Below are 16,063 nucleotides of genomic sequence, written 5' to 3'. Positions count from 1 at the left end.
GGCTTGTGTCATTTGATTCATGAATGACTTTGAGCATAAAAAAGAACTTTGCCTAAGTAGGTTCTAAGAATCACATTTGTAACTTAAGCATCTGAAATCAGTGATTATAATCAGCAATCTAAATGAATGTGCAATTTCCCCACAAACAGGTGTTGGTTAAGGAATGGAAAAGCAGACTGAAGCCAGGCATCTTGTATTATTTTATGGATCAAATCGTGAATTGACAAAAAACAAACATGAAAGAGTTTGGACAGAAGCAGAGATGTATAAAGTTCAGAACACTTATGTGCCTTGAACTGCAATAGCCCTACATGATTTTTAAGAAACCCCTTTACATCAAGTTAGAGAAAATTTGCTCATCAGCCTTACATTTCAAGTTAGTACTGAAATGTGTGGTTTTTGTGCTTACTTTTGATTTTTACTATGACTTAACTATCAGTCCATTTTAGAAAAGAGGCCCCAGCTCCTAAATACAAATGGTTTCGTTTTGGCTTACATACTTACTTGTCATGCCAATCAGTCAAAGTCAAAAGTCAAACAATGATATTTCCTCAACATATACCTTACCAGGCCTGTGATAGTGGAGATCCCTCATTTTGGCTCGATGCGGGGCCAGGAGAGAGAGCTGATCCTGCTGCGTAGTGAGAACGGAGAAACCTGGAAGGAGCATCTGTACGACTGCAAGACTGACGACCTCAATCTGCTCCTCAATGGCATGGACGAAGGTGAAAAAAGTGTTCCAACTTTGTTTTGCTATGCTAGCATCTGCAGTACTAAACACCTAAACTACAAGTACTTCAGTTTCTGTTTTAGAGCAAGCTGTGGTAAAAGTTAGCGCATTAATGAGCAAACACTGAAATAAACTGAAGCAACACCCTGATGATAACTGGCTCAAGCTGATTGGAGCGCGTGTAAAATATGTATGACAAACATGTTGATTTCTGTGCTGAATAATGAGATACTTGGCTTAACTTGGAGGAAACCCAAAAATAATTCACATGGAGTAAATAACCTGAGTAAATTGCATAGAAATCAGATAAAACATCAAACGAGCTTGATCACAGACTACTACTAATACAGCGAACATACATTGGCAAATATTTCAAGATTTTAAGATCATTCTGGGATTTAATCTGAAAAATGCCTGTAAGTGTTTGTAAGTCTGTAAGTGCACATTTTTGTGATTACAGAATGTGATACTGACAGACTACGCTTGTGTTTGTAGTCAGTGAAATAACTAAAGATTTTAAAGTTTACTCCATGAGGTCGTTTTTTCCTTTTTTTTCCCCATTTCATTTATTTGATTTCTTTTCATTCCCTGTAGAACTGGACAGTCCCAACGAGCTGGAGAGGAAGAGAATCTGCCGCATTATCACCAAGGATTTCCCGCAATACTTTGCAGTAGTGTCTCGTATCAGACAAGAGACGCACCAGATGGGACCAGAGGGCGGGACTCTGTGCAGTCGCAGCGTCCCATTGGTTCAGGCTTCCTTTCCAGAGGGAGCACTAACCAAGAAAATCAAGGTTGGATTGCAGGTGAGTTTGAGAGATGTAAACATTTGCTGTTTCAATTTAACTGCAAGAGTTTATGATGTATAGACAAAATCACACATATATGTACAGTAAGGCTACAAAAATAAAACAACAAAATCCTCCTTCCCTGTTGGCTCTGCTATCCCAGGCTCAGCCGGTACCTGATGAGGCCGTGAAGAAAATCCTTGGTAATCGAGCAACCTTCAGCCCCATTGTTACTGTGGAGCCAAGAAGAAGGAAGTTCCATAAACCAATCACCATGACAATCCCAGTCCCGCCCCTCTCAGGGGAAGGGCTTACAAATGGCTACAAAGGAGACTATACTCCCTCCCTGCGCCTTCTCTGTAGCATCACAGGTATATGTGTTTTTTAGATGCCAAGAGAAGAAATATTTGAAAGTAACAACATTTGGGCCAGTCAGCATTTCTCCTGAAATAATGTTTCTTTATTGTTAATGAGAATTATTGCACAAAATTGTGTCTTTGTTGTTTGAATTAGATATTTCCATTTAGAAACATGGTAGAACAGGACATTGCTTCATTACTTTACATTCTTTTCGATTAAAATTAGTGTAATAATACTGGTCTGTGACCTGTTTTAAGTAAGTAAGGCCCGTTCCTTCCTTCCTTACTACTTTTAACATGAAAATGCTACACAATGCTTAAACTTGGTGACAACCACCCTTTTAAATTCTGACCTAACTAGCAAAGCCACTTGTGCTAACTGTAACTCTGAAATATCTCAGCCATGAACAACCCGTGGTAGATGTTTAGTTGGTGGCTGCTAGAGCAAATAAGACTCTCCGAGCGCCCGCGTCCATGTACACAGTGATTTACTTTTATTAAATGTTTGTGTAAACCCTTTTATGCCAGCCTGCTTTCTTAACAAGTACCAGATGGGATATCTGTCAAAGTTAAAGCTCAGTGATTTTCAGTTGTGCAAAGTGTTATTCGATTTAAAGCCCAAGAGAAACATGCGACAGAGGTGTAAGAGTTGCATTTAAATGTGACCACTTTTTGTCTTTAAAGCAACAACAGTTCTTCTAGAAGGTGGATGTTAATGTGTCTGGTTATATTCTTGGAGTTAGTATGTTGTTGTAGAGTTACTTAATCAAACAAAATGAGTAATTTACCTGCTTTGCATATCTAATATTTGGGCCTTGTTCGGTAATATAAGTGCAATGTAAAACTCACAGTGAGAATGAACATTTCTGTGAAATGTTAAACTTTTGAAATCAACATCATATTTCACATTTTTCTAACAAAAAGTGAATGAATAGCATTTAGGTAATTATCCAGTACTTTAATAACATTTGCATCTTACATGTCTTAAAGCATGTCAAGTTGAAAGTGGAATAGACATAAAAAAGAGCCTGATTTTTCCTAAACTTTATCTGGATAATTATCTGCCAGGTGGTACATCACCAGCACAGTGGGAAGACATCACAGGCACAACTCCTCTCACCTTTGTGAATGACTGCGTCTCCTTCACCACTAATGTTTCTGCCAGGTGAGATCAATTTTTCAAGTCATACGTTTATATTTATGCATATATTAATCTCTGTCTTAAACACTGATCACTTTACTTGCTTCTTGTGCAGGTTCTGGTTAGCAGACTGCCACCAGATACCAGAGACAGTGGGCCTGGCCACACAGCTCTACAGGGAGCTGATCTGTGTGCCCTACATGGCCAAGTTTGTGGTGTTTGCTAAGATGAATGACCCAGTGGAGTCCAGCCTGAGGTGCTTCTGTATGACGGATGACAAGGTGGATAAAACCCTGGAGCAGCAGGAGAACTTTGAGGAGGTGGCCAGAAGCAAAGACATAGAGGTATGAGGGTTAAGTATTTTTCTCAACATTAAATACAACTGATGTTACTTTTACTTTCATTATTCCCCAAGTCCTATCAAGTATAACTCGTAGTACAGTTTAATCTATTATGGAATATTTTGTCATCTGTAAATTTATACTTTTTGGAACGTATCAATGATTATGATGAAAGCATTATAATTATTCTATGAGGTTATTATAATGCTCTGGATCTACACACATGTCTAGAGCATTAGGAAAATTAGAAAGAAAATGGGAGGGTGGTGATAAGGACAACATAATCGAATAAAAGAAAATGAATAAAGTTAAGAAATGAAGGAATTTAATAGTTTGATCAACTGGAAGAAAATAAGATTTAATTTTGCACTCCTTAGTTAACTAAAATAAATTTATATTTATTGCTGCATTAGGTTTTTGAAACATCTGACAGCGTGCAATCAGTTTCAGTGCTTAATACTGCTGAGCATTAGCAAGTTTCTGCCTGGTGTCCTTAACTTTATCACAGAAACATTTGTTTATCTCTATTCTTGTAAATTTGTTTTATATTTTTATGTTAACTATGAATGCTGTTTGTTTTATTCAGGTTCTGGAGGGCCGGCCTATATATGTGGATTGTTATGGGAACTTGGCTCCCCTGACCAAAGCTGGTCAGCAGTTAGTTCTTAACTTCTACGCCTTCAAGGAGAACCGTCTGCCTTTCTGCGTCAAGGTACCTTAACATGTGCTCCAGCACCACCAGCACCTTTTGGCTAGGCTAGAATACAATGTTGGCTTAGTGCAGTCCAAATACAGGGTAAAAGCTGCAGTAATGGTTAAGTTAGTTCTATTGTTGTTTACTGCCTTTACTGCTCTTATTCAGATTCAAAACCCAGTTCCTATTCTCTGGCTAAAGTCGTTAAATGAATCATTCTTCTTGTGTCATTTTGCACATCATTAATGTTAAAACTACACTTCTGTGTTAATTATTTTACCACATCACTGTAACAAAAATGAACAGTACTAAAGCAGAAAAGTGTGACTATTTTTTATGTTACACTCAATTTCTTAGCATCTTTCCTCCATCTGATGTAACATGGTTTCAATTGGTGGTGTAGATGAAGCAGGTGGACAGGTGAACAAAGGTGATGCGACCATGATAAGGTGGAGATAAAGGTCACATGAATGAAAGAGTTGAAAGCAGAATGACAGATGAGCACTGAGATTTAAAAGGCACAAACTCAGGCTGATTGGCTCATAAAAAGCAGATGTAAAAATAAAAATTGAGAAACAAAATTGTTGGAAAGTTGAAGCGAAGCCCAAACACCCAGGAATAGTGAATACAAATCTTTTTTTACTGAATTTATGAATAAGCTTTCATGAGTTTGGTTAAAATTTCTTGAGTGTTGGCATATCCATTAGACTTCCAGGGGTCAATCCTGGAAGGCTACTGGTGAACCTTTTTTCCTCTTATAAAAGCACCATGACAGATGAGAATTTGGTCAGGTGGAAGTATATTGACCAAATGTTGATTACATATAAAGTCTATGCAAAGATGCAAATCAAGGAAAATTCACATGAATTTGCACCAGTTGACACAAAAAGAGATTCCCCCACAGACCATGGACCATCCCGATCCCCATTTCTACTCCTCCTCCCATTGGATGTGAACATTTTGTGTATTAATTATGTGTTTTTGTGAAAATAAAATGATAAGATTCCTTTATAAGGTGTTCTAGGTGCATACAAGGTAAAAATGGGCAATTTTGGCCTGTTTGTAGATAGTTTCTAGGCATAAAGGCAAATAAAGTATATACCACTAATACCCTAGTGCTGATAAAAAAAAAAGTATATATATTTATATTAAAGTAAATCTGCAGTAACTACCACATTGTAAAAGAAAGGAGTTCAAAAAGAACCATTTTCTCACTGTAGGTCAGAGATCCCAGTCAAGAGCCGTGTGGTCGTCTCACTTTCCTGAAAGAATGTAAGATCATGAAAGGCCTTCCACAAACTGCCGTGTGCAACCTGAACATCACGCTTCCCGCAGTGAAAAAGGTAAGGTAGCATACACCCACCATTCTCTGTTGTCACATCCATAACCATATTCATGGTTAGGGTAGTTTCAGCCCCGGATAGATGAAAGACAGAAAGACTTTGGCCAAATTGCCGCCACTGTGTCTTTTATCTGTTTAAAGCTTCTCTCTGTGTATATCGGTTACATCTACAGTGGATTCTTGTCATTGGCTGTTTCATTTTGTTCCTACTCGCCTTTTGATTTGGATGCTTTTTGGCTGAGGGCTTGTGTGCAATGGTTTTTAGTTATCAGGCTGGCTTTTCGTGGCTTCATTTTGCTGCTGAATGTTGGCGCTTTATGCTCTTTTTTTTTTTTTGTTTGGTCTGTTTTTATTTTTTTGGTTTTTGCTTTTTCCTTTGCTTAAGTGGCTCTCTTCTGAGTTGGAGCTTCTATCAATCACTCCTTTTTCACCCCCTGTTTCTTTTCCCCCTGCTTTCCATTATGTTACTCCCCCTGTTCCTGCAATGCATCTTGGGAACCAGGAAACGGAGTCAGATGCCGAGGATGAGGTAAACCACACCCTCCCCACCCTGTGCTGTCCTCTGCGCTAGACCTATAGTGGCCCTGCTCTGCTCTTCATAGCCTTATTTTTTCTGCTTCTATAAGGGCATTACAGGCTTCTTCAAAGCAACTTTTAGCTGTTCAGTTTTGCATGATATATGGTAAAAATGAAAAACTACTTGTCTTGTGTCCACTCCTTATCCCTTGCGTTCTATAGTATGTGATACAAATGGCTCTAGAGTTTACTTGTTCTTAAGATTTAGTATGTATTAACACTAGCTCCAAACTCATTATTTTCATTTTTAAGTACATGCAGTAGATAGTTTGTAGGCTTAGCTTGACAAACTCAAGCTAAAAGACTAGCTTGGCACATTTAATCTAAATAGTATTAGCACTTCCTAAATAGAAGATTAAAACCTCTTGAATACTCTTAAAGGAGTTGTTGTTGGTGCCATATTTTGCAGTCATATATGGGCTTTGTATTTAATGTCAGTGCAGACTGAAGGGTTTGCTTTAATTTGACATTGCAAGGTCCAGTTGTTGCTCATTTGGCAGCAATAGTCAATGTAGGGTGACCTAGAACTGATAGGTTTTTGTGTTGTTTGCTATTGTTGCAGACTGAAAAGCCAGATCGACAACGTCATACCTTTGCATCCCTAGCCTTACGTAAGCGCTACAGCTATCTGGCCGAGCCTGCACTGAGTGAGTTTGACATCTTCACTAACAAACCCTGTAATGAATTTAATTATGCCAAGTTTCGTGGATAAGTTAGTTAATTAACAGCTTTAATTAACCTGTAAAATACGTAATCGATATGTAGATCGGTGTGACTTATTTAATGTGCAAATGCATTATTTCTCATCCTACATGACACGCACTGTCCACATGCTTGTTTACAAAGTGGTATATCTTTTTGCATGGGTCAGTAAGTGGTTTTGAGTTTCTGTGCCATGCTTGCCCACATTGTGAGTTGTTCTTCTGGGTTGATTTCCACTGCTGTGTTATACAAGTCAAATTTTTTCTTTGACTTACCAGCACCATGGTAATAGGCATTTTGGATGGAGGTCAAAGTAAAAAATTTTCTGTATTTCATTTGTCCCCTCTGAGTTTAAAGCTCTTTTTGGCTTTGTGATGAAGTAGCAGTTTTGTGTGGGACAAAAATGCATGTCAGAGGTCTTGAGTTTGGCTTTTTTTCAGGTGTTTATTTTAAGTTTTACCACAGTCTTTGCTTGTCACCAATTTGATGCTGCATGACAAAATGGGCCAAAACTTTAGTCTTGGAAAACACATTTTGTCATATTTGTTTTAAGAGAAAATGAAAATGGAACCTTCAACAGCCATTGGCTCTGTTGGATCACAGTTTCTAAATTGTCTGAGGAATCTGTCATCATGTACTTTTTGGACCAAACAGATAAAAGGCACTTAAAAAAGCGGATTGAAATTAGAGCCAGTACCCAAATGTTGATATTAGAGTTTAAGTCCAAAGAGAGAAGTTGTTTTTGTGCTTATCCTGGTGCATTTGTCTTGCCATTTTTTCTGTTGTCAGTTGTTGGTCTACGCCATTGTCTTTGGAAATTTACTTTGCTGCTGTGTGTGCTCTCTTCTGTTTATTTCTTCTGTTGTTTTTGCTGTTTTTTGATTCATCTGCCAAACAGAAATCACACAGGAACACAACTGTTTTTTTTACGCCATCTTTAGTCTGTAATTAAATTTCTTACCTCATGTAACTGTTATTGTTCCTTATTTAATACTAGGACTGTTTTACTGACCAACTCTTCCTCCTCTGATCTCCTCTTTTTTCACATTTTTTTCTCCTTTACCTTCCCCAACATGATTTTCTGTTTATCTTTACTGTTCTGCATTTTTGTTGTTATTTTTTTTTGCCATTCCTTCTTCATCATTGTTTCTATGAATTCACCTGAAGAAACAGCAGTTGAACGAAGCGCAGCAACAAGAGCATTGCCTGCTGGTTACCCTCACAAACCTATCTTTCCAACCAGACCTTGCCCACCATGGTCGACTGCTCCTATTACCGTCCCTGGCCAAACAAGGCCCGTCGGAATGGGGGGTGCCCTCATCTCTACCGATTCACCGGCAGCCTCACCAGCTGCTTCTCCACTGAAATCTACTTGGCCCCTCTCAGCCCCATCAGCTGCATGTCCCACAACTATAAAAGTTCCACCAGCACTTACCCTGTCATCCCCAGTCAAATCTGCCAGTGACATAGCGTCCTCATCCCCCATCCGTTCTTACAGGACTATGCCCTCACCCATTAAAACTGTAGTCCAGCAGGGTCAGTACCCTGTCCAGGGATCTACCAGCCTTGTGTCCTCTGGAAGTCCATGCAAACCTGCCACTGATCCAGCTTCTATCAAAAGTCTTGCTTCAGCGTATACATCAAGGACTTCTCCACTTCACTCAATGCCCAATGGTTATATACCAGAAAGGTCTCCAGCTCCTGTTCCTTCTACAGCATCACCAAAGACATCGTACAGCATGTACAGTTCTAATCTACCTTTTAAAACTGCCCTTGGGTCCACAGTTGTGACAGATGCAGGGGCGCATACCCTGTCTTCTGTTAAAAGCATCTCTAGTCTGTCCTCTTTGAAAACCTCTGTAGACTCAACACTCTCATCCCGTGGAGGGAGGACATCCATCTCATCTCTCTCTTCCACTGGCCAAACAACCATTGCTTCTTCAGAATTGTCCATGATGAATGGATCTGTCTCACCTGTAAAATATCCATCCTCTTCGTCCACTCCATCCTCCCCTTCTTCACGCCTTATTTCAGAGAGAAGTAGCAGCCTTCAAGAGAGGATCCAGGCCACCACCCAGGCAGCAACCTCTGGTGTCAGCGCAGCCATAAATGAGGCTATAGACTCGTATTCTGTCTCAGGCTACGGCACTCTTAAGTCACTGTCGTCCTCGCGTAGATCTGCAACAGCAAACTCTGCTTATGGTTCTCTGAGATCTGTAGCTGCCTCCCCAAACACGGCAGTTTCGTCTAATACAATGACTGTGCCTGTCTATTCACTGGTTAATGTCATCCCAGAGACCCCTGCCAAACCAGGACCTGGGTCTCTTAAGATGGCTCTTCCCGACTCCTCTCGCACCTCATCATCTCCATCTTCCTCTTTGTCTTCCTGTGTTACTACAACAAAAATAAATTCCCAGTTAAAATCCCCTCCATTTATCACACCACCCATCATCCACCCGACTGCAGCTTCTAACCAGGAGATATTGAAAGATGTAGCAGACATGAAACAAGATCTGATTAGGATGACAGCTATTCTGCAGACAGACACACAGACTGCAGCTAAAACTGTCCAAACTTCACATACTGGCACTCCCAAAGAGACTAAGTTAGAGGAAGAGGAGCCATATACTCTGGTGGAGAAAGTAAAAGAAGATTTAGTCAAAGTCAGTGAGATATTACAGAAAGATATCATTAGTGAAGCTAAAGAAAGAGCCTCAGAGGACGAATGGGAAGAATTTTCCAAAGATGAGATTGAAGAGGCACAAAGAAGTGCCATCTCAGACTATTACCCTCCTTTTGATGAACACACACTTTTACTTAAGCACCAGTCAAGCAAAGAGTTAGACTTGGCTAAAGTAGTAGACTTTTTAACAAATGATATCGGTGCTAGCTCTCTCTCAAAAATGGCAGAGCTGAAATGTAAGTATGAGGAAGAGGCAAAAAGAGATGTGGAAGAGAAACAGAAACGTGTTCTCAAGCCATCCATGTCAATACAGGAGCACAAACTCAAAATGCCTCCGCCAGTTTCAGGCATGCTCAGATCTCCCTCAGAGAAGGACCTAAGCAAACTTGCTGAGTCATATCAAGGGCCGGACACTATATTGGAATCGCCAGAGGATCTGTCTCATGAGCAGGATAAGAGTCCTCTGTCAGACAGTGGGTTTGAGACCAGGAGTGAAAAGACACCCTCTGCTCCCCAAAGTGCAGAGAGCACAGGACCTAAGCCTTTATTCACAGATTCCCCTATCCCCCCCTGCGTAACAGAGACCAGGACTGAAGTAGTCCATATTAGGAGTTATGAGCAGCCTGACGAGCTTTGTGAGCCTGGACTAATGGAAGAGGCTGCAACTGCTCTCCCTGCCATAGAACTACCTGAAGCAATTTCAGCAAGCTCCAGCAAAGCCCTACAGATGAAAATGCCCGAAGATGACTCAATGAAAAGCATGTGTCTTAAAGAGGAAACCCACATTACTACTACTACCAGAATGGTCTATCATAAGCCCCAACTGACTGATGGTGCAGAGATGATAGAGGAGGCAATGTCAGTTAGAGATATCATGAAAGCTTTCCAGTCAGGTAGGGATCCATCTAAAGATTTTGCAGGCCTTTTTGAACACAAAGCTAGCCAGGATTCTGTCAAAGGTGATGAGCTCACTCCTAGATTTCTTGACAGAGATGTTAAATCCAAACCCAAAGTTGAAAGGATAATTGAGGTTCATATTGAGAAGGGCCACAGCACTGCAGAACCGACTGAGGTCATTATCAGGGAAACCAAGAAACACCCCGAGCTTTATGTTTACAAAGGTGATCGGGGGATAAAGGAACTGACTGACTATGATGAAGCCCAACAAGAAGAAGAGGAGCTTGCTGTTGAAGAATCCCTGCCCACCTTTCTGGAAACATCTCGTGTTAATACTCCGGTGTCACAGGAAGAAGACAGTCGTCCGAGTTCTGCTCAACTCATAGCAGATGATTCATATAAAGCACTTAAATTGTTGAGCCAGCAGTCCATAGAATACTGTGATGATGAGCTATCAGAGATCCGAGGCGAGTCGTACAGGTTTGCTGAGAAAATGCTTCTCTCTGAAAAACTTGATGCGGCATCACTGAGCCACTCTGATACAGAGGATTCAGCACTGGTTTGTGACAAAATCCGCCACCTGGGTACTGAAGAAAGTAGTAGCCGTAGCACTGAGGGTGCAAGTCAACAGCAAGGAAGCCCCAAAAGAGAGTTTGTCTCAAAGTCATCAAAAGATGGGTCTCCTAAATCTGCTAAATTCCTGCACAGGGATGATCCATCTCAGTTTGATAAGGTAACAGTGCTCCATTACTCCACAGAACAGGGCAGCCCTAAACATGCAGTTTGGATGCGTTTTACAGAGGATAAACATGACAGGAGCAGGGATAAGTTACTTTATGAGGATAGGGTGGACCAAACTGTAAAGGAAGCTGAAGAAAAACTCAGTGAGGTCTCACAGTTCTTCCGTGATAAAACGGAAAAGCTCAATGATGAGCTTCAGTCTCCTGAGAAAAAGCCTATAAAGCGAGAGCTCAAGGATCCCAGGTCCTGGCCTAGCTCACCCAGCAGCAGCCCAGAGAAAACCCAGCAGAAACCCAAAGCAGAAGAGGTGTTCAGTAAAAGCAAACTCAGGGAGCCTTCAGTTGGTAAAATGTTTGGCAGCACCACAGCAACTGAAAAGAAAAGCTCTAGTCTACCAAGCAGCCCACAGAAAACTGTTCTCTCTCATACTAGTGAGGATAAAATCAAACAACAGACAAAGTCCTGTGTGTCTGAACCCTCCTCTCCTGCTCATGTAAAATCAACATCCAAAGTGAGTGAAGTGAGAAAGAAGTTTGAATCGGAGGCTCAAAAAGTTAGTCAAAGTCAGTCTAGTCCAGCCAAAATTCCTCCTCCAGTACAGCCAAAACCGTCAATAAAGAAATTGCAGGAGAGCAAACTTCCCGTTTATCAGTTTTTTGCAGGAGGAAAAGTGTCAAAAGCATCTGAAACTTCAGAAGAAGTAAGCCCCAAAAAGGATGCTGAGAAGGACACAAATGGAAGTAAACCTGGTTTGATATCAGCATGCCCAAAAGTCCCCAAACTAGACAAGCCACCTAACAAAAACATCCCAGATGCCTCTGTACAAATCAGTGAAACAAAGACAGACAAAGTAAGCACTAAAGGGAAGGATAGGCCATCCAGTGCAACTCAGGCAATTAAAGAAAGCAATAAAAGTCAGAAAGCTCAATCACCTATAAATCCTGACAGTGCTAAAATTCCAGAAAAAGCCACTGACAGTAAAAAATACCAACAAGTTACAAAAAGTGAAAGTGCTTCCAAAGAAATTATAACTGAGCTATTCAAAAAGGATGTAGAGGAAACACTAAATAAAAATCTTAGAAAAAAGACAGAATCTCAAATTCCTGTTAGAAATACATCCCTCTCTTTAGATAATGACCTCACTAAGAAACCAACAATAACTAGACCCTCACAGATACCAACACTACCTAAAACCAAAGTACAAAGTCATGAGACAGTCCCAGCCAAAACAGATCTAACCTTTGAAATTCTTGATAATGCACCCAAAGATTCAAATTCCAATAACCTTCCTAGCCCCATAGAAATGTTGGAGAAAGCCATTACACCTCCAGCTGCTACAACAACCAGAGAGAACTTCAAGGGCATAAAAACATTACCTGTTTATGTTGGCGTTCAGGTGGGTAGACAGGCAGAGAGGGAAGCTAAAGGAGCACTGTACAATGTCAAACAAAAATCAAACTTAGCTCTAAGCCCCATAAGCCCAGATGATGACACGCTAGAGCAGGTTTCTTTCATTGACAGCTCGGGAAAAAGTCCCATTACACCAGAGACTCCCAGCTCGGAGGAGGTCAGCTATGATCTCACATGCAGGACCCCTGATGGCTTTATGGGATTCTTGCCAGGGAAACCAAGCCCCATCATGGAGGTATCTGAGGAATCAGAGGGAGATGACCAGGGCAAGGTTTTCTCTTTTAAAGAGGCCCTACCAGAAAGTAAAACCAGTATTTACTCTACCCAAGCAGACATAGCTAATGCCAATAAGGAAGAAATAAAAACTGATAATCAACACGAGTTGAGCGTCAGCAATTTAAACCAACATGAAAGAGTCACTGGCATGCATGACGAAATAACAGGACAGGAGAAGCAACAAGCATCAAAAGACAAAGGTATTGCATATATTGAGTTCCCTCCCCCTCCTCCTCTGGACTCAAGTTCAGAAATGTCAGACCCAGAGAGAAAAGGTTCCTGTGCTTCTTCCGAGACCGAGACAGAAATGATGGAGGTGAATTTGCAGGAAGAACATGACAAGCATTTCCTGATCGAGCCAATTATACGAATACAGCCCCCATCCCCAGTGCCCCCTGGGGCAGATGACAGTCAGTCAAATGCTGATGAAGACGATGATGAATCAATCTTCCAACCCATTCCTTGCAAGAAATTCACTTCTAAAGTTTCTGAGGAGGAGGACAAAAAGAAAGAGAAGGAAAAGGCATCTAAATCCAAAAAACATGACAAAAACGGAAATGGGCCCAATGGTGGCACCAATGGCACTAATGGGTCTAGTAATGGTTCAAAAGTTTCAAATGGCAAAGGAGAGGACTATGAATGTGAACAAAATGGAAATGACCAGTCAATTACAGACTGTTCAATTGCTACCACGGCTGAATTTTCCCATGACACTGATGCGACAGAAATAGACTCCCTCGATGGATATGAACTCCAAGATGAGGATGATGGCCTGTGTGAGCAGGCAGACTTACGGCTGTTTGGTCTTCCAGACAGCCGGAGAGATGTCTGGGCAACAGATACATTTAGGTCCTCTGATCGCTCTTTTCCCCAGACTAAACTGGAGGTTATTGAAGAGGAAAAAACCCCAGAGGAATGTCAAAAGGATATTATTGGTGAAGAGATACCCTCAAATGGTGGAAAGACTGATGGTGTTAGTAAAGATGGAGCTAAAAGTCAGGAACAAAAACATTCAGATAAAGAGGGGTTTTCAGACACTTACTTTAGTTATAAGATAGAAGAGGAGTTTAATTCTCCTTTTAAGACTGTTGCCACCAAAGGGCTGGACTTTGACCCTTGGCCCAGTAAAGGTGGAGAAGAAGTCGTTGATATGGGAGGGACACGGGGAAACAATGGTGAGCCTAAGCCTTTTGGACTGGCAGTCGACGACCAGTCCCAGGCCACAACACCAGACACTACCCCAGCCCGAACTCCAACGGATGATAGCACGCCGACAAGCGAGCCAAATCCATTCCCCTTCCATGAAGGGAAGATGTTTGAGATGACGCGCAGTGGTGCGATTGACATGAGCAAGAGGGACATGGTGGAGGAGAGGCTCCAGTTTTTTCAGATTGGTGAGCATTATTACGCAGCGGGCAGGTACAGGGTCAGGGACACTGAAGTAGATGGGAGGGAGCAGTTTTATATTCAGGAACCCACAAATACCTTCTCAGTCCCCCATGTACCCATTCAGACTACTACTGTCCAACTAGAAATATCAAATCAGGCTAGCAGTTATAGCACATGCACAAACTCATCCTGTAACACCAAGCCTAAATTCTCCACTTTTAGAACTGAATTCAACCTGTCATCTGATAAAACATCCAGTGCCTCAAATAGCACTTCTAAAAGTGGAACACCAAGCACCTTTGATCATTGTAAAGACAAAACCTCAGGGGGAAATGTAGATAGTTTTTACCATGCAACATCAAATTACACAGATTATTTTAATTTTTGTGCATCAAACATTACTCCAGATAGGTCGAAACAGACGGATAATTTGGCACGGACCTCAGAGTTTCAAAACACAGTTTACCAAAGCACAGATTATTCTTCTGCACCCTCGCAACAGATTAGAAGTTTGCAAACATCGAGCGACAATATCAGTAGCAATATCCCCGAGTGCCATTCAGATGTCTTTCAAACTGGCAGTGTCATGTACAATGTGTTGTCCTCTTTAAGATCCACTCCGCAAGAGGTCAGCAGGATAGAAGTTTCCTTCAGCCAGTTAGATGAAAGCAGAAGTGAAGGCAGGGGTTTTTCTAATGTAGCAATAATAAACACTGAAGCCAAAAAGGTCAAAAGCCAGATATTCAAGTCCAGGTTACCACTGAGGGTACCCTGCCAAAAACTATGCAGTCATAGTCAGCCAGTGACGAAAGACAAGTCACAAAAAAATGATAAAGTCCTACTTAGGAAACGTGGACTGCTTAAAATCAGGGAACGATTGGATCCTTTTAAGACTTTATTACCAAGGTCGAAAATTCCAGTATTAAAAGCCATTAAATACCCTTCTTATTTGCAAGAGCAGAAGCAGGTCAGTACTAAATCTACAGTTAGGGGTAGGAGCAATAACTCTGCCAGGGATGGTAAGCAACTAACTAAAAGCAAACCCATTTTGATAAAAACCGCCAGTAGAAGTACAACAAAAGAGATGGGGAAAAAGAACAGCTCAGTGTCAAAATGTTTTAAAGCAAAGTCTGTCAGTAGCCAGATAGTCAAGTCTTTGGACAAAACCATTTCCAAGGAGGCTGAAGCAAAGTTAGAAGGGAAAACACTGGCCACTGAGGACGAAGAGAGCTGCAGCCTCAGCATTACCAGGAACACTTCCTTGTCACAACCATCTAGAGCTTCTAGAAGTTCCTGCCCTTCACGCACCTCTACCTCCACCTCCACCAGCACCACTACATCAACATCATCTCCTATAGATGTGAGAGCTGAGGTTGAGCAGGCCAGCAGTGAGAGGATGAGGAGGAGCATGAGGAAAAGTAGGCGGACACTTGGAGGGAAGGAGCAAGAGCAGAAGGAGGAAGGGAGTCAGGTTGATCAACCAATCCCCGCTCCTGTCACGGAGAACGAGACTAGTTTGTAAACTCTTTCTAAAAACTTGTTATACTTTACCCTTCTCTCTATGAGATGCATGCAGCTGTTGTGGGTGCTTGTGATGTGACTTTGTAATGTAGCCGTCATTTCTTCTTCCTGTCATTCTTTTTATGTGTCCTGTGCTGTCTGAGTTGTTCAGATAGAGGCTACAACATGGAGAATCTGTCGGTAGAGCAGAAGACTTTCACATAATTTAAGGTTTTAATTATTTTAGGAAACAGGATATCACTTAATAACATCATAGAAGTACTGTTCTGGTGGACAGAGCTTTATAAAAGCGAGGTCTTTGGATAGAAACCGGTACAAGCAATTAAATTTCAGTATCAGGAAGCACCTTTTAGTTGTCATAAATGGTTGCAAAAGCACCTCTGGGAGGCTAAGTTTGTGAGTGTACATTTCTTTCACAATAAGACAAAGTTAGCTTTCCACCTACCCACATGACACAACACCACAGCACTCAC

The 16,063-nt window shown here is 41.3% G+C and overlaps 1 protein-coding gene across 28 annotated transcripts in view; it reads left to right on the top strand.

Annotated features, from left to right (window-relative positions):
- The window catches only part of LOC146381256 (ankyrin-3-like), a 182,524-nt gene that overhangs the window by 149,256 nt on the left and 17,205 nt on the right, over positions 1–16,063 (top strand). For 14 of the 28 annotated variants that reach the window (XM_084937221.1, XM_084937220.1, XM_084937219.1 and 11 more), the window contains 10 exons: positions 571–725; positions 1,325–1,536; positions 1,682–1,889; positions 2,946–3,042; positions 3,134–3,362; positions 3,946–4,071; positions 5,274–5,396; positions 5,898–5,924; positions 6,534–6,618; positions 7,841–14,074. In XM_084937221.1, the coding sequence (XP_084793347.1) occupies positions 571–725; positions 1,325–1,536; positions 1,682–1,889; positions 2,946–3,042; positions 3,134–3,362; positions 3,946–4,071; positions 5,274–5,396; positions 5,898–5,924; positions 6,534–6,618; positions 7,841–14,074 (7,496 nt within the window). Of the gene's footprint in view, positions 1–570; positions 726–1,324; positions 1,537–1,681; positions 1,890–2,945; positions 3,043–3,133; positions 3,363–3,945; positions 4,072–5,273; positions 5,397–5,897; positions 5,925–6,533; positions 6,619–7,840; positions 15,584–16,063 lie in introns of all 28 variants that reach the window. The other 14 variants (XM_084937203.1, XM_084937200.1, XM_084937199.1 and 11 more) reach the window with 5 other exon arrangements.

The sequence above is a fragment of the Perissodus microlepis genome, chromosome 8 (genome assembly GCF_051167445.1).
Source record: "Perissodus microlepis isolate ML-2025 ecotype Zambia chromosome 8, ASM5116744v1, whole genome shotgun sequence".
In the NCBI taxonomy this organism is placed as follows: domain Eukaryota; kingdom Metazoa; phylum Chordata; class Actinopteri; order Cichliformes; family Cichlidae; genus Perissodus; species Perissodus microlepis.
Note: the sequence above shows the minus strand (reverse complement) of the source record. Positions and strands in the feature narration are given on the sequence as shown.